We start from the raw sequence: 23459 nt of genomic DNA on the forward strand, positions 1-23459 counted from the left end.
GAGGATGAGATGGTTGGATGGCATCACCGACTCGATGGACATGGGTTTAGGTGGACTCCGGGAGTTGGTGATGGACAGGGAGGCCTGGCGTGCTGCGCTTCATGGGGTTGCAAAGAGTCGGACACGATTGAGCGACTGAACTGAAATGAACTGAAATACCTGTTAAAAAAAAAAATTAGTCCATTCTTTGGACAAATTCTTAGAAAGGTACAATCTCCCTAGACTGAACCAGGAAGAAATAGAAAATATGAGCAGACCAATCACAAGCACTGAAATTCAAACCATGATTAAAAACCTCCCAGCAGACAAAAGTCGAGGACCTGATGGCTTCACAGGCAAATTTTATCAAGAGAAGAGTTAACAACTATCCTTCTGAAACTGTTCCAAAAAGTCACAGAGGAAGGAAAACTTCCCAACCCATTTTAAGAGACCACCATAACCCTGATATCAAAACCAGACAAAGATACCACAAAAAGTAAAAATTACAGGCCAATATCACTGATGAACACAGATGCAAAAATCGTCAGCTAAATACTCGCAATCCATATCCAACAATACATTAAAAAGTTCATATACCATGATCAAGTGGTGAATCCCTGGGACTTATCCCAGGGAGGCAAAGATTCTTCAGCATCTGCAAATCAATCATTGTGATACATCATACCAACAAATTGAAGAATAAAAACCATATGGGCATCATTCCTTCCAAAGAACACCCAGGACTGATCTCCTTTAGAATGGACTGGTTGGATCTCCTTGCAGTCCAAGGGACTCTCAAGAGTCTTCTCCAGCACCACAGTTCAAAAGCATCAATTCTTCGACACTCAGCTTTCTTCACAGTCCAACTCTCACATCCATACATGACCACGGGAAAAACCATAGCCTTGACTAGACGGACCTTTGTTGACAAAGTAATGTCTCTGCTTTTTAATATGCTGTCTAGGTTGGTCATAACTTTCCTTCCAAGGGGTAAGTGTCTTTTAATTTCATGGCTGCAGTCACTATCTGCAGTGATTTTGGAGCCCCCCAAAAATAAAGTCTGACACTGTTTCCCCATCTATTTCCCATGAAGTGATGGAACCAGATGCCATGATCTTAGTTTTCCGAATGTTGAGCTTTAAGCCAACTTTTTCACTCTCCTCTTTCACTTTCATCAAGAAGCTTTTTAGTTCCTCTTCACTTTCTGCCATAAGGGTGGTGTCATCTGCATATCTGAGGTTATTGATATTTCTCCTGGCAATCTTGATCCCAGCTTGTGCTTCTTCCAGCCCAGCATTTCTCATGATGTACTCTTCATAGAAGTTAAATAAGCAGGGTGACAATATACAGCCTTGATGTACTCCTTTTCCTATTTGGAACCAGTCCGTTATTCCATGTCCAGTTCTAACTGTTGCTTCCTGACCTGCATATAGGTTTCTCAAAAGGCAGGTCAGGTGGTTCTGTACATAGAAGATCCTAAAGATGCTACCAGAAAACTACTAGAGCTCATCAATGAATTTGGTAAAGTTGCATGTTACAAAATTAATAGAAGAAATCTGTTGCATTTCTACACACTAACAACGAAAGATCAGAAGGAGAAATTCAAGAAGCAATTTCATTTACCATTGCATCAAAAAGAATAACATACCTAGGAATAAACCTACCTAAGGAGACTGGTGGCGCAGATGGTAAAGCATCTGCCTACAATGCAAGAGACGTGGGTTTGATACCTGGGTCAGGAAAATCCCCTGGAGAAGGAAATGGCAACCCACTCTAGTACTCTTGCCTGGAAAATCCCATGGAGAGAGGAGCATGGTAGGCTACACAGTCCATGGGGTTGCAAAGAGTCGGACACAACTGAGCAACTTCACTTCACTTCACTAAGGAGACAAAAGACCTTTAGTCTGAAAACTATAAGATGCTGATGAAAGAAATCAAAGAGGACATAAACAAATGGAAAGATATACCATGTTTGTGGATTAGAAGAATCAATATTGTCAAAATAACTATACTACTTACAGCAATCTACAGATTCAATGCAATCCCTGTCAAATTACCAATGGCATTTTTCACAGAACTAGAACAGAAAATCTCAAAATTTGTATGGAGACACAAAAGACCCTGAACAGCCAAAGCAATCTTGGAGGGGGAGAAAAAGAAAACAGAGTTGGTGGAATTAGGCTCCCTGATGTCAGACTATACTACAAAGCTCGTCATCAAAACAGTATGGTACTGGCAGGAAAACAGAAATATAGATCACTGGAACAGGATAGAAAACTCAGAAATAAGCCCAACGCAACTATAGTCAATCTATGACAAAAGAGGCAGGACTACACAGTGTTGGAAAAGACAGCCTCTTCAACAAATGGTGCTGGGAAAACTGGACTACCACATTTAAAAAAAATGAAATTAGATCATTCCTTAACTCCATATACAAAAATAAGCTCAAAATGGATTAAAGACCCAAATATGAGACTGGACACTATAAAACTCTTAAGAGGAAAACATAGGCAGAACACTCTCTGACATAAATCACAGCAACATCATTTTTGATCCATCTCCCAGAATAATGGAAATAAAAGCAAAAATAAACGAATGAGACCTACTTAAAACTCAAAAACTTTTGCAAAGGAAATAAAATGAAAAGACAACCCACAGACTGGGAGAAAATACTTGCAAATTTTGTGACTGATATGGGGTGAAGTCTCCAAAACTTAGAAACAGCTTGACACTTAATAGCATCAAAACAAACAACCTACTCAAAAAATAGGCAGACAACCTGAATAGACATTTATCCAAAGAGGACAGATGTCCAACATTACATGAAAAAATGTTCAACATTGCTAGTTATTAGAGAAATGCAAATCAAAACTACAATGAGATACCACCTCACAGCAGCCAGAGTGGCTGTCATCAAAAACTCCACAAACAAGAAATGCTGGAGAGGGTGTGGAGAGAATTTAAATTGGTGAGAATATAAATTCTCACTGTTGGTGACGATGTAAATTGGTACAGCCACTATGGAAAACAATATGGAGGTTCCTTCAGTTCGGTTCAGTCGCTCAGTTGCGTCTGACTCTTTGTGACCCCATGAATCGCAGCACGCCAGGCCTCCCTGTCTATCACCAACTCCCGGAGTTTCAAACTTATGTCCATCGAGTCAGTGAGGCCATCCAGCAATCTCATCCTCTGTCATCCCCTTCTCTTCCTGCCCCCAATCCATCCCAGCATCAGTCTTTTCCAATGAGTCAACTCTTCACATGAGGTGGCCAAAGTATTGGACTTTCAGCTTCAGCATCAGTCCTTCCAATGAACACCCAGGACTGATCTCCCGTAGAATGGACTGGTTGGATCTCCTTGCAGTCCAGGGACTCTCAAGAGTCTTCTCCAATACCACAGTTCAAAAGCATCAATTCTTCGGCACTCAGCTTTCTTCACAGATATGTGAAGAAACTCTTACATCCATACATGACCACTGGAAAAACCATAGCCTTGACTAGACGGACCTTTGTTGGCAAAGCAATGTGTCTGCTTTTTAATATGCTATTTAGGTTGGTCATAACTTTCCTTCCAAGGAGTAAGCGTCTTTAATTTCATGGCTGCAATCACCATCTGCAGTGATTTTAGAGCCCCCCCAAAATAAATTCTGTTTCCACTGTTTCCCCATCTATTTGCCATGAAGTAATGGGACCAGATGCCATGATCTTAGTTTTCTGAATGTTGAGCTTTAAGTCAATTTTTCCACTCTCCTCTTTCACTTTCATCAAGAGGCTTTTTAGTTCCTCTTCACTTTCTGCCATAAGGGTGGTGTCATCTGCATATCTGAGGTTATTGACAGTTCTCCCGGCAATCTTGATTCCAGCTTGTGTTTCTTCCAGCCCAGTCTGACAAAGAGTCATGCTGTTAAATGCTTCCTGACAATGTCACATCTGACAAGTGACTGATTGAAGGAGTTTCTATTATGACAAATGAACTGATTTTATTTCCTGCTCTTACTTCATTCAATATGACATTCTAGGTGATGTTGCTGCAAATGGCCTTATTTCATTCTTAATGGCTGAGTAACATTCGAGTTGGACTATAAAGAAAGCTGAGCGCCAAAGAATTCGTGGGGTCGCAGAGTCGGACACGACTGAGTGACTGAACTGAACTGAACATTCCATTGTATATATGTACAAACAGTCAGACTCGACTGAGCCTGAACTGAACTGAATGTTCACTGCAGCACTGTTTATAATAGCCAAGACATGGAAGGAATCTAAATGTCCATGAACAGAGGAATGGACAAAGATATGGTGCATATATACAATGGAATGTTCAGTTCAGTTCAGTCACTCAGTCGTGTCCGACTCTGCGACCCCACGAATTCTTTGGCGCTCAGCTTTCTTTATAGTCCAACTCGAATGTTACTCAGCCATTAAGAATGAAATAAGGCCATTTGCAGCAACATCACCTAAAATGTCATATTGAGTGAAGTAAGAGAAGGAAAAAAATCAGTTCATTTGTCATAATAGAAACTCCTTCAATCAGTCACTTGTCAGATGTGACATTGTCAGGAAGCATTTAACAACATTTGTGTGCTGTTTTGGATCTGTCAGGAAATTTTCTGTTCCTTATTAATTCGTGAATATTCAGGAATTAAGAGGAGAGGCAAGCTCCTCTCCTTGGGGCTTAGGAATCCAGGCATTTCCTTCATTATTTTTTCTATACGGTGACAAGCACCCTCTTCCTTCTTATGAACCATATGGTAAAAGTGATTATTTACAACCTTATCTCTTTCATATGCATGACCTCATGGTTCCTTGATAACTTGTAAGTTTTGATTTTATCTCTGCTGAAAATAGCTATCTTGTAAGACAGTATAAATACCTACACAATGTTGAATAAGACACCTTTGCGCCATCAGAGCTTTGGTCCCCGTGTCTTGCTTTCTCTCTCTCTCTCCCCCTCTCTCTTTCAGGCTGATCCCCTGGAGCACACAGGCTCTCTGAGTTCACTTTCCTGCCCGGGCTTCTAAGACCCTCTCGAGAAGGTGCTCTGCGCCTTCACCCCATCGAGAGGGCGCCATGTCAGGGGCTTTACTGGCTTTCTGCGTAAACCAAGGAATATCAGCCTCACTCTCCTTCACTTTCTTATCAGTTGTCTCCAGACCACCAGGTTCCGGTCCATTAAAGGACCCCAACATGACACGAATAATTGAGCAGCAGAGGAAGCCTTCCTCATTCCTGTGCCACAACACTTTAAGGGGGTTACACCTTAAATAAAGAGAAATTAGGAAGGAGACAAAACGCTAATTACGTTACCATTTTTGTTGTTGGTAACTCATGTGACAGATCTTCTCATGGGTAAGGCTTTCTACAAATCCAAACCAATGTAGCCATAAAACCTTTTCTGTAAAAAAAAAAAAAAAAAAAATTAACATTGACATACTGAAAAAATATTAACAAAACTGGATCCTAGTTTTCAAAAAAGAAAAATCGAGATCCATTAGAAAGTGTGATTTTTTTATTCATACATTACAAAAGCAAAGCTTCATTCACAATATGAACTACATACTAGATAGAGTTATTTCAGCATTAAACTGCTCTCTGGAATCCCTAAACAATATAGTGTGTTCTGCAACCATACTCAAGTTTTATATTTTACATACAAAATACGTTCTTTACATCAAAGTACATATTAATGAAACCAAGTTCAAGAAATCATATAACCTCTAAGACTACTTAATGAAAAGTCCTTAGCAGGGAATTTCTTAAAAATAATATTTCCATTTGATAAATATTTTTGTAGAACTTAAATGAGGTTTATCTCTGGACATTTTTTTAGGTAATATTCCCTTTGTCAAACAGTTCTGCAGATGAATAGCAAACACATTTCTAAAATGAGACAGCACTGGAAAATATCCAATTAAATTTTTTCAAAGTAAAAGTCTAGCCTTTACTTGAGTTTCAAGAAGTTGTAGCTACATACTATATTAATAAAAATCTGAAATAAAATTATTCCCTGTTAATCTCATCACAGTTTCTTAAAAAAATATTAGTGGAGATAAATTATCTACCAACTTTAAAAATCTAAACTTATGTTCACTGAACAAAAATAAATTTAGTTTCAAAACATTGCCTGTTATCAGCAAAGTATTATAAATAGTGCATGTTAAACTTTTATCAACTCATTTCTATAAAATATATGATTAAAAATAAAATGGGAGAAACATATTCAATACTTAATGGAAGATAATATCTTTCCAATACAGAATTCTCAAAAAATTTAAATAAAATCCTAAATATTTTTAAATATACAATACTAAAAAAGTTTCTAAGTTAGATTTGCTTCAAAAACATTAGTGCATTTAGAATTAACTGTAGCTTTCAAGCACTGATACCTTTGGAATACAACTATGCTCTTTAAGTCATAGGAATTTTAACATTATACATTCTAGTTTGTAATTATGAAAAAATTATCTTAACTAAAATGCTCTTTCAAAGCATCTTTAATTGTCAGGAAAAAAAACAAACAAACCATATTTGTCACTGTTTGGCCCAGAATATACAGTTAATAAACTGTTTTTAACATTAGTTCTTCCTTTTTGTTTAATGAAAACTTCCATTTTCTATTTTGTGGTATTGCTTTTATATGAAGAATAAAATAGAAGAAAAAAATAAATACAAAAGCGTCCAAATGACAGCACCCTGTTTCTGACAGTATATACATATGAGGGTCAAGTTACACATTTGCAAAAGGCTGCTCTAAAACTGATCCGAGGGGCAAGAACTCCAAGCAACAGAGCAGAAGAGACTGCAGACTGGAGATTCACAGGCCTCAGACTGACAAGGAGCGCTGTCTAGAGAAACTCCTCAGTGCTGCTCTTTCCACAGTGCAGTGGAGACCAGATTAAACCACAAGAACTCATTTTAATGGCTTTGTAGTATTTGGAAGAGAGAGCAAAATATCCATTAACTTGGCACTTGGGGGTTTTTGTGGACAGATACCACCAATATTTCCCTTTCACTTACTTTAAGAGTAGAAGTCCTTTTTAGTTAATGCTTAATAATTAAAATGTTTGCTTTAAGAAGCCAATTAGTAACACTTTCAAGAATTGAACCAAATTAAAAATAAAAATTTTGCAAAGTACACAGAAACCAACAGTTAGTAACAATATATTTTATTGTTTGACCAAGCTGTCCTCAGAGTAAGCTAGTTATTACACAATATAAAAACAACAGCCTCCTATTCAAAATTATTCTAGATTTATATAGCAAGTTTTATTTTTGTAAACAAATATGTTTAAATGCATTTTTATATCTATATCCTCTTCTACTAAGGCGACGATTCAGTTCACAGTTTTCATATAGTTTTCTTGCTGTACATGAAAGACTGGCAAAACTGCAAGTAAGTGTTATAACTTGAATTCACAGAAAATATCTTAAATAGCCAATTCTGAAGAGGAGAATAGAATGTTGTGGACATATGTTCTCATTTTTGTAAATGTTACTTCACCAACACATTTTCCCGTTTGTTTCTATATCTACCTTTTCTTGAAAATTATGGGCAATACATGGATAGAAGGCAGGAAAAGGAAACTTCAGATTTTTTTTTGTTTGGAAGGACCACATTTCCTAGGAATAAGATGGATGACTTCCACTGTACCTCTTTGGTCATCAAAGGAATGGAAGGAATAACAGATTCTCAGTTTGGTTGTAAAATTCATATGTAACATTAGAATGAAGATTTAAATGAAAAATTCAAATTAAAAGGAAAAAAGGCATCTTCATAGATAACCCTCTGATATTTCTAGCGTTCTGGAGTACTTACTGGTAGTTTTTAAAATAAATTACAATAAAAAGAATACAATGGAAAACTGCTGTTTAAACTAGAAGCTGAATAAGCAGGTATTTTAAATATTAAACTCCACTTTCAATTTACAGTTTTAAAGTTTCATTTATTTTCAGAAATTTTACTTCATATATTTATAACTTTAATTTTAAAAGAATTAAATGTTTTACATTTGCCCTTATGGAAAAAAGAAAGATTTACTACACTGATACTGCTTTACTATTACCAGTTGAAATTAAACAACTTAATTTAACAACTAAGCTACGTTAACTAATTTTTAATTAAGGGCAATTTCAAAGGCAATTCCTCTAAATATCATTGAAATAAGTTGGAATAGATTTTGAAAGAGAAAGTAATTTATTCTACCATTTTGAAATTATGGCAGAAATAACACCTAGCTGTAATTTAGATGTTGAAATACCAAGAGTATCCATCAGCCTTGACGTTTTTATGGACTGTAAATGTGAGAAATTTAAATAACCACTTGTAAGATTATGATTGTACTCAAATTCTCAAATGTCTAAATGAAAGGAAAAAAGTTAAGATACCAATGTGTCCAACTCTTCTAATACATAAATGACCCTGATGAGGCTTCTATGAAAAAAGAAAACGGACATTTTGTTTCCACTGTCAAACTTATACTCTGTATGTATAAAACTTTAAATTAGCAGACACCTTATTAGGGATGACACCACCCCACCCCTCCCCCACAAAAAACAACAGTAAACTGCAAAACACAAAAAGGCCAAGCGAGGAAAGCAGAGTGTGATTGTGTTCAGTGTTGGTTATGTTGCCCTCTTGCAAAATGACAGGCAAAATCATACTTGTTTTTACATTTGCACCCACATATGTTACACTGAAAAGGATTTTCATACCCATGACATCCCATGTGAATAGTGTAAAGGATATTATCGGCAAAGTACATGTCACAGTGCTGGCAGTGGTGGAGAAGCTGCGGGTCCTGGACTGGCAGGGTGGGAGCTGGAGTGCTCGGCTGGCTGTTTCCCATGCTTGGAGTACTTGTGTGGGCACTTGGCTCACTGCTCGGCCCTGCCACCGGACTGTAGTTCCTCTGGCCGTGTGGCGGCCGAGGCTCTGGGCTGGCGGGAGAGGAGCTCTGAGGAAGACTTGCTGACACGGCAGAAACCACTGCCTGGGCGGAGGGCTGCTGCATCATGAAGGGCTTCTCCTCGGCGCAGGGAACTACGTCAGGGGACGCGGGGTTTTGGTTTTCAGGTGGCAAACTGGACAGCTGTCCAGCTAGAGTTGAGAGCTGGTTTAAAGGGTTGTCGACCATGAGTTCTTGGGGGTCTCTTGGCAGGCCTCCAGTTGGTGTAGTTTTCGCCATACTTTCATAGGAGTCAGTCTGGATATTTGGGATTTCGTGGGTAAAATCATTAAGGTAGTCTGGCTTCTGAACCACCATGGAAGGTGGGCTTAAGTTGATGAGTGCTCTTCTGCTATAGTTCAGGTTGCTAGTTTTCTTCTGTAAAACCCCCCACATTTTCTTGCTGCTTAAGGAAGACCTAGTACCTTTAATTGGTACCATTTTATGCTTGCGCCTTCGATGATGGGACAGGTTGCTTCGGTCACTGCAGCGGAAGGAACACAATTCACATTTGTATGGTTTTTCTCCTGTATGGGAACGCATGTGGGCTTCCAGATGACGCTCATAGGCAGATGCAAATGGACACAAGTGACATCGATGAGGTTTCTCACCTGTTTAAAAGGAAAAATGGGAGAGAAACTGCAGGAGTAGCTCATTTATGAAAAGTTTCATATTTTGTCCATTCATTATTTAGAAACTCATCAAAAATAAAATGCTTTTCGGAAATACACACATGTACAAAAGATTATTAAAATCCGTTAAAGAAGCTGCATACAACAATCTTCATACTATACTGACTAGTGGAATATATTCCTTTCACAGAAGGGATGGCTAAGGCAACGTCTAAGGGTTAGCAGTGTTGCCTGCAATTTTACAGAAACCTCCTCCCTAGTCTGCAATGGCAATGCACTTAGACAGGATAAAGATAAATATATTTATCCTTCATTCTGCCTTCAGCATTAAGCTGGCCAACATGAGAAGCTGACAGATACTGAGTTTAGATCACAAAGGAAGATAGCTAAGGAAGGGAAAGCTTACAAGGGACCTTCCTTCCTTGTATGCTGTCATGCTATTGCTTTATAAAACTGGATTCACTTCTCCATTTACTCAAACCTTACATCAACCTTCATTTTCAAACAATCACAACTATTTATATGACAGATCAACCTGCCCTCCTTGGCCCCTCTCCAGCCCCTTCTCTGTTACCTGTGTGAATTCTAATGTGTTCAATGAGCCGGGCGGTGCCTTTGCTGGCATAGTTGCAATACCGACACTTGAGCTTTCCATCAAAGGTCCTTTCAAACCCGTCTACTAACATTCCTGAGTTTTCATCCAGGGAAACTTCAACAGATGGGTGATCAAGTCCATTTTGATCACCATCTGTTCCAGCTACAAACAAAGTATAGCAAAAGAAATTATTCATCTCAGCATCAACTCAATTTAGCAATTTAGTGTTGAGTGGTAGGAAATCTTTCATAAACTGACAGGTCACTTTGCATAAAAGTTAAATTCACAAAAATCACACAGTCTTTCTGAACTGACATTAATTCCATACAAAAGCAGCATCATATGAGGGGGGTCTCAAATCACTAACACATATCAGTGCTCAATGTGCTTTTGAGGAAGAGAACAGGGCATTACCTTTATCTGACAGGTAAGGAGAAAAGGGGAGTAAACAGTGATGGCAATTACATGTTTAAGATTCTAGCCGCTTCTACAAATACAATGGGCTGTCATGATCATCTTCACAAATCCTAGTCTATTTAATCTAGAGTAATTCATGTTGAGTTTTATAGTTCCACTCAGCTTACATCTATGTTCTAGACCCTGGGTTGCATTTAGGATCTTAAAATTCTAATTAAGCACATAAAGGGGAATATTGTACCTGATATCTCTGGATGTTATAACCTGTAAGAATTTCAGTTAACAGATGTTCTGCTGTTCAATTTTAATCAACTACTTTGTATAGGTAAACTGAAGGAGCAAGTGCTCAGGTCTGGAAAACCAGCAGATGGTGGGGACTACAACCCTGCTCTCTCGGATCTGAGTCCAGGAATTGTACACTAGAGCATTAAGAGGGAGTGTCTATTCCTCCAATTTCATGGGAAAAGCACTTCTACGCCATCTTCAGGAGGCAGCCATGGATGTATGGACAGTTTGAGCCCTCTGCTCTACGGCTTCCTCCAAACCTCACCAGGAGGAGAGAAGGGACTTTGCTGGTTGGTGCAAGTCCAAAATCCAATGGGTCCATTGCACAGGAGGGACAACAAGGCTCAGTGTCCCCCTTTCTCCCATTGCTTTTCTAAGGCAGTGACTTCCAAAATTTTACATGCATATGGAATCACTTGGGGAGTGTATTAAAATACACCTACTGATACAGTAGATCTGGGGTGGGACCTGATGGTTTGCATTTCTCACCAGCTCTCTGCTGTTGCTGGTCCCTGGATTACAAAGCCCTAGGCCATCTAGGTCAAAGGTTAGCATACTTTTCCCACAAGGGTCAGATAGCAAATACAGGCTTTGTGGGCCACGGGGTCTCTCACAGCTACTCGACTCTGCTGCTATAACTCAAAAACAGTTATAGAAAATAGGTCAGCAAGCATGGCTATGTTTCAGTAAAACTATGGATGCTGAAGTTTAAATTTCGTGTTAATTTTCATGTGTCATGACATTATTTTTCTTTTTCCCACCAACCATTTACAAATGTAGAAACCACTCTTAGCAACCACACCAGCAGTCCAGATGGGGCCCACAGGCTGCAGTTTGCTGCCTCCCGAGCGAGGGTCAGGAAGAGACCCCAGTCTTCGTGTGGGAGCAAACCCGCCGGTCTCTCTGTAGGGCAGACAGGACAGGTTCAAGTACTCACTGCTTTCTCTTGGCTAGTTTCACCTCCTAGGTGAGCACACATGGTGGGCCCTCTCTTCATTTTAAGAGAAGAAACAGAAACCTCTATTTTGTCTCAGGTCTAATACAAAGGCCTTGTGTAGTGAAGATGGACTCCCTTTGGGCTCCTTGTACCCACTGTTAGCTAATGGAACCTGGAGAATGGGAAGGAAATTTAGAAACCCCAACTTTTGCACAGGAGAGAACGCATCTCTGGACCCCAGGGTGAGCTCTGGGGTGGGGGCGGGGGCGGGAGGTGGGGGGGTCCTCTCCCTCAGCAAAACCTGACCCGTTTAAAGAAGGGGGAAAAAAACTGCCCATCTTCTGCCCAAAAGAGAATGATTCACATTAGCGAGCAACAGTGGCTTCATACTATGGATAACAACACACAAACATTACATGTATAAAAAATGAATTATTTAATGGTATTAAGAGGAATCTACCTCCCTGAAGAGCCTCTGCTTCTTTGTCCCCACTAACTGATCCAGAAATCATGTTGACATGATGGGTCTGCTGAGTTAGGTATTCCTGGAAATCTTTCACAAAGTCCAAAGGCTCCGGTTTCTTCTCACCCATCTTTGATTTTGATATATATATGTGTATATATATGAATATTTCTGGAGTTTACAGTTCGTTATACCTATAGGGGGAAAATAAAATAATTTTACACTATTTAGGGAGATGCAGTATGTATTAAAACAACAACACTGACGAAGATTATTATGGGCCAGGTACTACAAAGCAAGAGAACACAGTCCCTGCTTTTAAATACCTTATAATCTTCCTGGTGAACTAAAGAGGACATACAAAAAACAGTCAACAAGTCATATATTTAATATTTAAATAAACTGGGATACAAACTTAGTTTGAATGGATGGAAAGAAATTACAAAAAGAAAAACCCAGATGAAAGAAATCGGCATATCAGCAGGGATTATCATTGCAGGAGACAGTAGAGAAACCAAGTGGCTCAAACAGGGCTGGTGGAGAGAACTTCTGGACGATGCCCATGGTGCCGTCCGTACCACGGCACTGTACCAGTGCCTGCGCTGGCCGGTACAGGTGCCACTCGCCACATGCAGCTACTGAGTGCTCAAATGCGGCTCATACAAATGACTTGAGTTTTGTTTAATTTAAAAGTGAAATAGCTACATGTGGCTAGTGACTACCATATCACACAGCAAAGGGTCTTAAAACAACATTCTCACATGAATGAGAACTCTAGAAGTAGGTGATCTAGAACAGTGGTGGCAAACTTTCTGAAACGGGCCAGATAGGAAATATTTTAGCCTGTGACTGTCACTATAGCTAAAAGCAGCCACAGACAATACGTATAGGAATAAACGTGATCATGGTCTAAATTCAATTCAGTTCAGTTGCTCAGTCGTGTCCAACTCTTTGCGATCCCATGAACCACAGCACGTCAGGTCTCCCTGTCCATCACCAACTCCTGGAGTCCACACAAACCCATGTCCATTGAGTCAGTGATGCCATCCAACCATCTTATCCTGTCGTCCCCTTCTCCTCCTGCCCTCAATCTTTCATTCATCAGGGTCCAAGCAGGCACAGAGCCAGGTTTGGCCTACGGGCTGAAACTTTGTGACCCCTGCTCTAGAAATCCAAATCACCACCTCTACCACCACTCACCATCCTACTCATTCTGAGAAAAAGAAAAAAAAATTTTACAGAAAAGAAAAAAATACCTGATGCTGACGGAGAGAAACTCTCATGTCAGATTTTGCAATTATAAACTAAAAACTGGTCTTCACATAGGTGTTTGGCCCAAATTCACAAATCAAATAACCAAAAAGTTTTCTAGTAAAAACAAGCTGAGGAAGTCTAGCACGTAGGAGACAACAAGTTTTTCCTTCCAATAAAAACATATTTATGCACATGTTCTAAAATACGCCTTATGCTAAAAATTTCTTTCCCTAAACCCCAACTACTTAATGAGTAATTTACTATCTAAGAAAGTTATCTTTGATAGCCAGCAGTAGGCATCTAAAGCTAAAGGTCAGTCATGTCTCAGTATATATGCTTAATTTTTTCTCAAAGCATAGCACACACACAGAAAAGCACAGCAGTCCTAAGGGTAGAGGCTTGGTGAATTGTCACAAAATGAACACATCCATGAAATCAACACTAATGTCTAGAAACAGAAGGCTACCAGCATGCCAGGAGCCCCGCCGTGTACCACCAAGGGCTCTACATCCCTGACAGCTGAAACTGCTGGCCCAAAGGGTATGCATATGTTCCGCTTCAGATAATGCCAGATAGTTTTTCAAAGTGAGTATTCCGATCTGTACTCCCATCAGTGCAGAACAAGAGTCTTGTTGCCACACACCCTCACCAACGCCCAGGTATTTTTTTGCCTTTTTCATTTTAGCCATCTTGATGGGTGTATGGTGGTATCACACTGGTTTTAATTTGTATGACTTGATAATTAATTAAGCTGTGTACTTGTTAACTTCCCACTTATATAACCTCTATTTCATACCCAGTGAAGCATCTGTTCAAGTCTTTTGTTCATTTCTCTATCAGGTTGTCCATCTAATTAATATGTAAGAGTTCTTAACAATATTCTGGATATGAGTTCTTTATCGTGCTGTGCTTAGTCGCTCAGACGTGTCCGACCCTTTGCAACCCCATGGACTGTAGCCCACCAGGCTCCTCTGTCCATGGGATTCTCCAGGCAAGAATACTGGAGTAGGTTGCTATGCCCTCCTCCAGGGGATCTTCCCAATCCAGGAATCGAACCCATGTCTCCCACATTGCAGGTGGATTCTTTACTAGCCACCAGGGAAGCCCTTTATTAGATATGTATATCTTGAGAACTTCTCACACTCTGTGGCTCGACTTTTCACTTTCTTAATGGTAACTTTTGATGAACAGAAGTTCTTAATATAGTCCAATTTACCCATCCTCCCCTACCTTTACATTTAGAGTTGCTGGTATCCTTGCCTATATTTTACATGAAGATGTTCTCCTGCATTTTCTTGTGAAATTTTTATTATGTTTTTACCTTTCATATTTTTATCTGGAATTGAGCTTTGTGTATTGTAAAGTTACAAGTCAAAATACACTTTTTCTCCCCATGGAGATATCCAACTATCCTAGCAACATGCATTTGATAGACCAGTCTTTCTCCACCAGCCTCTTTTCTCACCTTTCTAAACCAGATGATATATGAGATGCTATTTCTGGATTCTTCATTCTGTTCCATTGGCCTATTTTTGTCTGTCCTCACACTACCACCACATAGTCTCAGTAATAAAAATCTTAATATCTCAGTAATTTAAGTCCACCAGTTGTTTTTCTCCTTCAAGAATATTTGGACCACTCTGGGTTCTTTTCTTTATGGTCTGAGCCACCACCCTTTTCAGCCTAAGTGTTTCTGTGGCAAGAATTACAGTGTTGTGGAAATGAGGTAAAAGCACATTTTCCAATTAACAAAAGCGTGATCAACTTTAAAAAAAAATTTTTATTTTTTTGGCTGCTTTGGGTCTTAGTTGCAGCGTACAGGGTCTTTAGTTACAGCATGTGGGATCTAGCTCCCTGACAGGGATCAAAGCCTGGCCCCCTGCATTGGCAGCATAGAGTCTTAGAAACTGGACCAGCAAGGAGGTCCCAGAAAACTTGACCAACATTTTAAAAACAAAAACTTCTATTTTAATTAACTTTAACTAGAAATCTACTAGAAATAGACTAACTTGACAGTGTTGCTACTATTGATTGTGTTACACAACAATTAGTTTTCATTCCAATCCCAAAGAAAGGCAACGCCAAAGAATGCTCAAACTACGGCACAATTGCACTCATCTCACACGCTAGTAAAGTAATGCTTAAAATTCTCCAAGCCAGGCTTCAGCAATACGTGACCTGTGAACTTCCAGATATTCAAGCTGGTTTTAGAAAAGTAGAGGAACCAGAGATCAAATTGCCAACATCCGCTGGATCATGGAAAAAGCAAGAGAGTTCCAGAAAAACATCTATTTCTGCTTTATGGACTATGCCAAAGCCTTGACTGTGTGGATCACAATAAACTGTGGAAAATTCTGAAAGAGATGGGCATACCAGACCACCTGACCTGCCTCTTGAGAAACCTATATGCAGGTCAGGAAGCAACAGTTAGAACTGGACATGGAACAACAGACTGGTTCCAAATAGGAAAAGTAGTTCGTCAAGGCTGTATATTGTCACCCTGCTTACTTAACTTATATGCAGAGTACAACATGAGAAACGCTGGGCTGGAGGAAGCACAAGCTGGAATGAAGATTGTTGGGAGAAACAGCAATAATTTCAGATATGCAGATGACATCACCCTCATGGCAAAAAGTGAAGAACTAAAGAGCCTCTTGATGAAAGTGAAAGAGGAGAGTGAAAAAGTTGGCTTAAAGCTCAACATTCAGAAAACTAAGATCATGGCATCCAGTCTCATCATTTCATGGCAAATAGATGGGGAAACAGTGGAAACAGTGGCTGATTTTGTTTTTCTGGGCTCCAAAATCACTACAGATGGTGACTGCAGCCATGAAATTAAAAGACACTTACCCCTTGGAAGGAAAGTTATGACCAACCTAGACAGCATATTAAAAAGCAGAGACATTACTTTGTCAACAAAGGTCCATCTAGTCAAGGCTATGGTGTTTCCAGTGGTCATGTATGGATGTGAGAGTTGGACTACAAAGAAAGCTGAGCGTGGAAGAATTGATGCTTTTGAACTGTGGTGTTGGAGAAGACTCTTGAGAGTCCCTTGGACTGCAAGGAGGTCCAACCAGTCCATTCTGAAGGAGATCAGTCCTGGGATTTCTCTGGAGCGAATGATGCTGAAGCTGAAACTCCAGTACTTTGGCCACCTCATGCAAAGAGTTGACTCATTGGAAAGGACTCTGATGCTGGGAGGGATTGGGGGCAAGAGAAGGGGACGACAGAGGATGTAGATGGCTTGACGGCATCACTGACTCGATGGACGTGAGTCTGAGTGAACTCTGGGGGTTGGTGATGGACAGGGAGGCCTGGTATGCTGCAATTCATGGGGTCGCAAAGAGTCAGGCACGATTGAGACTGAGCGACTGAACTGAACTGAATTGAATTGAGGAACCAATAAGAACACGGGGGCTGGTTTGGTTTCCCTTGTTCACTGGCCCCAGATCGATACATTTTATTTTTGTCTTTCCTGCCTTCCTCTCTCCTAACATTTAATTTGTTCTTTATTCCAGACACATTCAGCCAAGTAAGAACCTGCAGGTAATTCTCACTTTTCTTAAGGCAACATGTTTGAATAGTTTCTTTGCTCCTTTTTTAGAAGATGCCTAGGGGGTCATTATTATTACTGTCTCTTTTCACCATTTTCTACAAAGTTGAGGCTACTGAAAGTCTGTCCTCTGGATGAACAGAATATTATTGTGGTATTAGAATCAGACACGACTGAAGTGACTTAGCAGCAGCAGCAGCAGGTTAAAGCTACTACCTTAAAGGCTCTGAACAGGGTCTTCTCTAGCCTTAGTTTCCTATTTTGTAAAATGAGATAACAGTACCAATTTGTAGTACTGTTTTAAGTTTTACACATAAGTGTAAGTATCTTGCAAGATGTGTAGTTTATGGTATGTTTTCAGACAACAGCAGCTATTTCTGCAGCCAAAAATGGTTATACCTTAGATTAAGAAATTCCCCACTGTCCAAAATTGCAAGTGTCTTATGTTACCATTTTATATATCTCATCTGTGGTTACAATGAAACAAACATGGTCCACTTTTCTCCATTATTCATATATTCCAATTTGCAATTTCCCAAATCAATTTACAATTTCCCAAACTCATCTCTTCTCATTTTCCTCCTTTAGGCCACCTCTTTAACTCACTCACTTTAATCTGGCTCAGCTTTCTCAGTCTTAAGGATTACTGCTGGCTTCTGAACAGTTTGCTTCAGTTGTTTTCCCATCCTGTCTGGTAGGCCGAACTGCTTTTCTATGCTTCCTAATCACTGTATTAATATTTATGACTTTACTTGATTCTGCCAATTATTTGTCCTTTAAAATCTGCCCTTTGCTTAGGAAAAAAGAAAAAGTTGGCCAGTCAGGTACAATGAAAAAGATCATCAAGAATAAAATTAAAAAATATAATAATAATAATAATAATGATCTGTAATAGGGACTTCCCTGGCGGTCCAGTGGTTAAAACTCCACACTTCCACAGCAGGGGGCATGGGTTAGATCCCTGATTAGGCAACTAAGATCCTCCAGGCTGCACAGTGTAGCCAAAAAAATAAAAATAATCTATAAGAAGATGGACAGGGAAGCCTGGTGTGCTGCAGTCCATGGGGTAGCAAAGAACTGTACATCACCGAGCGACTGAAATGGTAAGATTATATCTCAATAAACCTGAAAAACACACCTCAAAATATACAGGGATGGGGAGAAACATAAAAATATACATAAAAAGGTAAGAAATAATAGCAGATAAAGATGCAGAATAAATTCCAAAATGATAGAGAAAAATAAAGAGAAATGCTTTTTAAAGAAATGATCAAGAAATTTCCAGAATTAAAGATTTCTTTCATTTCAATCTGAAAGGGAGCAGAGTGCAAAATAGAACATGTAATAAAATAACACTTAGACACATTATTGTGAAATTTTAAAACCTCAAAGACAAAGGGAGTAATAGGAAATTTCTAGTGAGAAAAGACTGCCAACCCACATAGAAAAACAGAGTAGCAGCACTGGGTACAAAGAAACAACAAACTTCCTCAAGCTGCTAAAGGCTAACTTCCGAAAATCTACATCACAACTAAGGGAGAAAATTTAGATGCATTCCCTCTAGAATCAAGAACGCAAGAATGCCTGCTATTACTACTGCCAGTCAACACAGGTAAAGGCTCCCCACCCAAAAAAAATAGAAAAGAATAAGATCTGGGAAATTGTTTTTTTTAAATATAAAAGCTGTTAAGGCCCTACAGATTGTGTTCTAATTATAAAGGCTGTGGTTTAGAAAGAAATCCTCCTGTTTCATTTCAACTTAGCATCACTTTTTGCCGATCACTTCATATAAAAACTGATGTTTCCACTGGAAAGTATCTGAATATACTTCTTAAACAAGCAAGATAAATTTTACCAAATCCTGATTAGAAAGCATAACACTGCTAAACTACACACGACAAGGCAGGGGGGAAAATGCACAAGACTGCAGGGAAAAAATGCAGGACATTTTTATACATGTGTCTCAAGTTTTAAGAACACAAATGAGCCTAATCACAGAGGATGGCTGGCATATTCTGACAGTCCTGGCTATTATCACATTGTCACATTACAAATTTCACTCTGTTCCCCGCCATAAATTTGATTTTCAATCAAAATGCACGATGGACTTAAAAAAACAACCACAAAGGATGCCAATGAAAAAAGGGAAGACATTGGTCAAGAAGCAACAGTAAGAACTGGACATGGAACAACAGACTGGTTCCAAATCAGGAAAGAAGTACGTTAAGGCTGTATATTGTCACCCTGCTTATTCAACTTATATGCAGAGTACATCATGAGAAACACTGTACTGGATGAAGCGCAAGCTGGAATCAAGATTGCTGGGAGAAATATCAATAACCTCAGATATGCAGATGACACCACCCTTATGGCAGAAAGCAAAGAACTAAAGAGCCTCTTGATGAAAGTGAAAGAGGAGAGTGAAAAAGTTGGCTTTATTAAAGCTCAACATTCAGAAAACAAAGATCATGACATCTGGTCCCATTACTTCATGGCAAACAGATGGGGAAACAATGGAAACAGTCAGAGACTTTATTTTTGGGGGCTCCAAAATCACTGCGCATGGTGACTGCAGCCATGAAATTAAAAGACGCTTGCTCCGTGGAAGAAAAGTTATGACCAACCTAGACAGTATATTAAAAAGCAGAGACGTTACTTTACTAACAAAGGTCTGTCTAGTCAAAGCTATGGTTTTTCCAGTAGTCACGTATGGATGTGAGAGTTGGACTATAAAGAAAGCTGAGCGCCGAAGAATTGATGCTTTTGAACTGTGGTGTTGGAGAAGACTCTTGAGAGTCCCTTGGACTGCAAGGAGATCCAACCAGTCCATCCTAAAGGAAATCAGTCTTGAATATTCACTGGAAGGACTGATGCTGAAGCTGAAAAACTCCAATACTTTGGCCACCTGATATGAGGAACTGACTCATTTGAGAAGTCCCTGATGCTGAGAAAAGACTGAAGGCAGGAGGAGAAGGGGACGACAGAGGATGAGATGGTTTGGATGGCATCACCAACTCAATGGACATGAGTTTGAGTAAACTCCAGGAGCTGGTAATGGACGAGGAGGCCTGGTGTGCTGCAGTCCATGGGGTTGCAAAGAGTTGGACTTGACTAAGCGACTGAACTGAACACTGTAAACTTGAGAGAAACTCTATTCTTAAGAATTTTAAATATATCGATATGGTTTATAACCACAGATATCCTGCAATGATTTAAAAACTGTCATTCCATCCCTAAGCATTTTTGTGCCCACTCGACCTACATCACCTCCTCTCACGCAGACCTGCAAGACCCCTCCCCCACGGCAGACTTGCAAGCCCTTGCGGGGTCTAGTCTATAAAACAAGCAAGTATATATGATATGCCTAAATACGAATAGAGTCTACAGTTCAAGTCAGCAGTTCTAATCACAATAATTAGAAAAAGAACAATAATTCTGAAACCACAGAAGACTTCCTGATATCGAGGGAAAAAAATTTAAGGGTTTTTGTATCCAAACCATCTTCCTATCTTTAATAAAGTACTCGTCAGTCTCAGGACCGAATGTTTAATTTAAGAACTCCATAAATTAACTGGTATTTAGAGATGCAGCTAAGACAGTGTTTAAAACTTTTGCAAATGTTAACATAAAAATCTACTTTCAGAATCAGCAAACTATAATGTCCTCATTACCATACTTCATGATTATTATTTCCTATTATACAGCAAAATTCTGAGTCCTCCCTGTGATCCCTCTGATTAAAGTTAAGCTGGCATGGTATTCCACAGGTTCTAGATACATGTCTATATAGAAATTGGCTAGAATGCACCTAAATTATTTTTATGCCAACAGCTCTCCCCAACTACCCATTCAAAACTCACAATAAGGTTCTTACAAAACAACCAGAAATTACCCATGCTAGTGAAAGACAGAAGCATCTAAGAAATAAGTTTTGATATCCCAAAAGAACACAAAAACCTCTTTAAGCAAGTAACTTAAACTTTTCTCTGACCTTCTCTGGGTCCTGATATTCAAGTCCTCTGATCTCCTTCAGTCTCAAACTAAGAAAGGGAAGTTGCTCATCAAGACACCCACAAGCCCTCTTACTAGGAGCTAACGGAGGCATCATGATGCAAATTAGAAGACAATCATAAGAAAGAGAGGTAATATGAGAAGGAGAAGGGGCTCTTTAACCTACCTTCCTCCCAAACTCTATTTTTTTAATAAGCTACAGGAGGTTTTGAGAACATGATTAGGCAGCAGTAGGATCTATTTTATTTAATCTACATAAAGTAGTTGAATAACTTCCTTTTACAATAACTTAATTTGGGGTTTAGACAGCCTATATACATACAGTGACTGCAGTTCAATGAATGTATATATACTTTTATACTGATTGCTACAGAATACGTATCAAATGCTTCCTTTGTACAGAGAACATGGAACTTCAGAAATAATTGGAACACATTTCCTCTGGTTACATAACTGTCAAAAAAGCAAGTTCTTCAAAGGGAAAAGGGACATTATGAGGCTTTGAGAAATTATAAAACATAAATAAAAACACGTTGGAAGAAACAAAGATGTATGCAATCTAACCTTTTCACCCCAAATCAGTTCCTCCTTTTTCTTGCCACTCCAACATTGATGAAATGTAGAGTAATCGAAATTTACTCTGGAGACACACCAAGGGACTCCCAAAGGCCATGGAGGGAATTTCAACTAAAATTGAAAAGCCATACAGAGTTCCACAAAGAAAAATATACCACAAATCAAAACCTTTGTGACAAAAAATTAGCATACACAGGTTTAATAAGCTAATAAAATAACGTGCCAATTTTACTAGTACCAGAAAACTAAGCTAAAAGGTAAAGACCAAAGCAGCAGCTTAATTTCAGCAAAAGCTCCAACTAATCAACAAAGAGCTTCAACATGCATCAGTGTGACTATCGTTTTTTTTCCCCGCTGGTGGATTTCTTAAGATTTCATTTTTGGCAAAAATTTTGTCTAAATTAAATAATTTATTTCATTTGTTCATAGTACACTTCTAAAAGGCTCAGGCTTAGTACGGCCAAACAGCTGTAACTGCATGAAAACAAGGTACTAGCCTAGCCCCACAGGGAAACATTTGCGGGAAAAGGTTTAAAAAAACAAACCCACCAGGCACGCCTAATAACGGCGTATCTGATCCCCATCTTTATTAGCCTCTATCGCAACTCAAAACACTTCGGGTTTCCTTGGGAAACTCTTGGGATCCCTGGAGGTAAAAAAAACACCAAACACCTCAATTCTCTGTAACGAACTCCCAAGATTATATTGACATACATAGTCGTGTTAAATGCACAACATAAATCAAAACTAAAGGGAATCTGTAAAACTGTTAGCTCAGATGTTTAAATAGTCATTCTAAAGAAGTCGTGTGTCTTCCAAACTGAAGTTCTTCAGAGCTCACAACTTAAACAGCCTGTACTTCTTTTCCCACTAGTCGATCCTCTTCGGACCTAAACAGCACACTGAGGGGACACTAACTGGGCCGCACGGTTAGGGGCAGCCGGAACCGGTTTAACTTCACTTTAGATTCAGTTACCGAGCACTTAGGAGGTGGATGGCTTGGCTACTCGCACTTCAGCCAGTTACGTTAAGATTTAAATCCTGCACGAACCTCAACAGTTCTTTGTTGCAAAATCCTCCCTACATCTCACATCTCCCCCCAAGTAGAGGGAGTGCTCAAGTAGTAGAAAAGGATCAAGACAGGACTGTCTGATAAAAGACGGGAGGTTTTAAAAGTCCTCCCAACCTGCAGCCCGCAACTGGCGTCGGGGTGGCATCCTCACCAGGATTCGGAACGCCTAGGAGACCCGCGCCTCAGCGGAGCCCCCAGGCCCAGGGACCTAGAGATGACGCGGACCTCGGGGCGCGCCCCCGCCCCCGCGACCACCTGTCAGAGCGAGAGAGGCTACTCCCTACGCAGGAGCCTCCAAGCCCCCAACTGACGGCGACCCCACCGCAGGCACCGCTCCCTCGGGGCTCCGGAGGCCCAGACACCGCACCCTCCGCGCTCCTGTCAGGAAGGTCCCGGGTCGCGACCCCAACGACCGACCGACCAACCACGCCCGCCCCTCCGCTGGGGCTGAGTTCCGGGCGGAGTCAGCCGGCCCGTCGCGAACACCCGGCTCTTTCCCCCCGCCGCTCCTCCATAACCGCTCTGCTCAGCCCTGTCACCGCCGTCCGAGCCGACGACCAGCTACTTACCGCCTGACAGTCGCACCGAGGAACCCCCACCGCCTCGTTCAACGCCGCTGCCGTCGCCGTCGCCCCCGCCGTCTTCGTCACCGCCGCCGCCATGTTTGTTGTGTCTCCGGTTCCCTTCCCGCCCCACTGCCGTGCCCAACTCTCGCGTGAGCAGAACGAAAAAGCGAAGAGAGGC

At 40.2% G+C, this 23459-nt stretch overlaps 2 protein-coding genes across 3 annotated transcripts in view; both read right to left on the reverse strand.

Moving 5' to 3' along the window:
• Positions 1–5374, reverse strand: part of LOC109553137 (ATPase PAAT-like) — a 55077-nt gene extending 49703 nt beyond the window's left edge. Inside the window, exon 1 of the mRNA XM_070781045.1 lies at positions 5283–5374. The gene's annotated coding sequence lies outside the window, so the exon portion shown is untranslated. The remainder of the gene's footprint in view (positions 1–5282) is intronic.
• A 92-nt stretch (positions 5375–5466) lies between these two features.
• On the reverse strand, positions 5467–23409 carry IKZF5 (IKAROS family zinc finger 5). Of its 2 annotated transcripts, XM_019988633.2 has the most exons (5): positions 23285–23385; positions 21632–21754; positions 12247–12443; positions 10127–10309; positions 5467–9531 (listed from the first exon to the last, which is right to left on the reverse strand). In XM_019988633.2, the coding sequence occupies exons 3-5, from the start codon at positions 12377–12379 to the stop codon at positions 8588–8590; spliced, it is 1260 nt and encodes a 419-aa protein (XP_019844192.1). In that variant the 5' UTR covers positions 12380–12443; positions 21632–21754; positions 23285–23385; the 3' UTR covers positions 5467–8587. The 2 variants fall into 2 exon arrangements, with proteins under 2 accessions (XP_019844192.1, XP_019844190.1); XM_019988631.2 differs by lacking the exon at positions 21632–21754 and having other exon boundaries at positions 23285–23409.
• Between the last annotated feature and the right edge of the window lie 50 nt (positions 23410–23459).

Source organism: Bos indicus, chromosome 26, assembly GCF_029378745.1.
Source record: "Bos indicus isolate NIAB-ARS_2022 breed Sahiwal x Tharparkar chromosome 26, NIAB-ARS_B.indTharparkar_mat_pri_1.0, whole genome shotgun sequence".
In the NCBI taxonomy this organism is placed as follows: Eukaryota; Metazoa; Chordata; class Mammalia; order Artiodactyla; family Bovidae; genus Bos; species Bos indicus.

Coding starts and splice junctions, on each gene's coding strand:
- IKZF5 (XM_019988631.2), bottom strand. CDS start 12,379: ATGGGTGAGAAGAAACCGGAGCCTTTGGACTTTGTGAAAGATTTCCAG. Junction 10,310..12,246: donor AGCAGAGGCTCTTCAGGGAG/GTAGATTCCTCT, acceptor CTTTGTTTGTAG/CTGGAACAGATGGTGATCAA. Junction 9,532..10,126: donor ACACATTAGAATTCACACAG/GTAACAGAGAAG, acceptor CCTTTTAAACAG/GTGAGAAACCTCATCGATGT.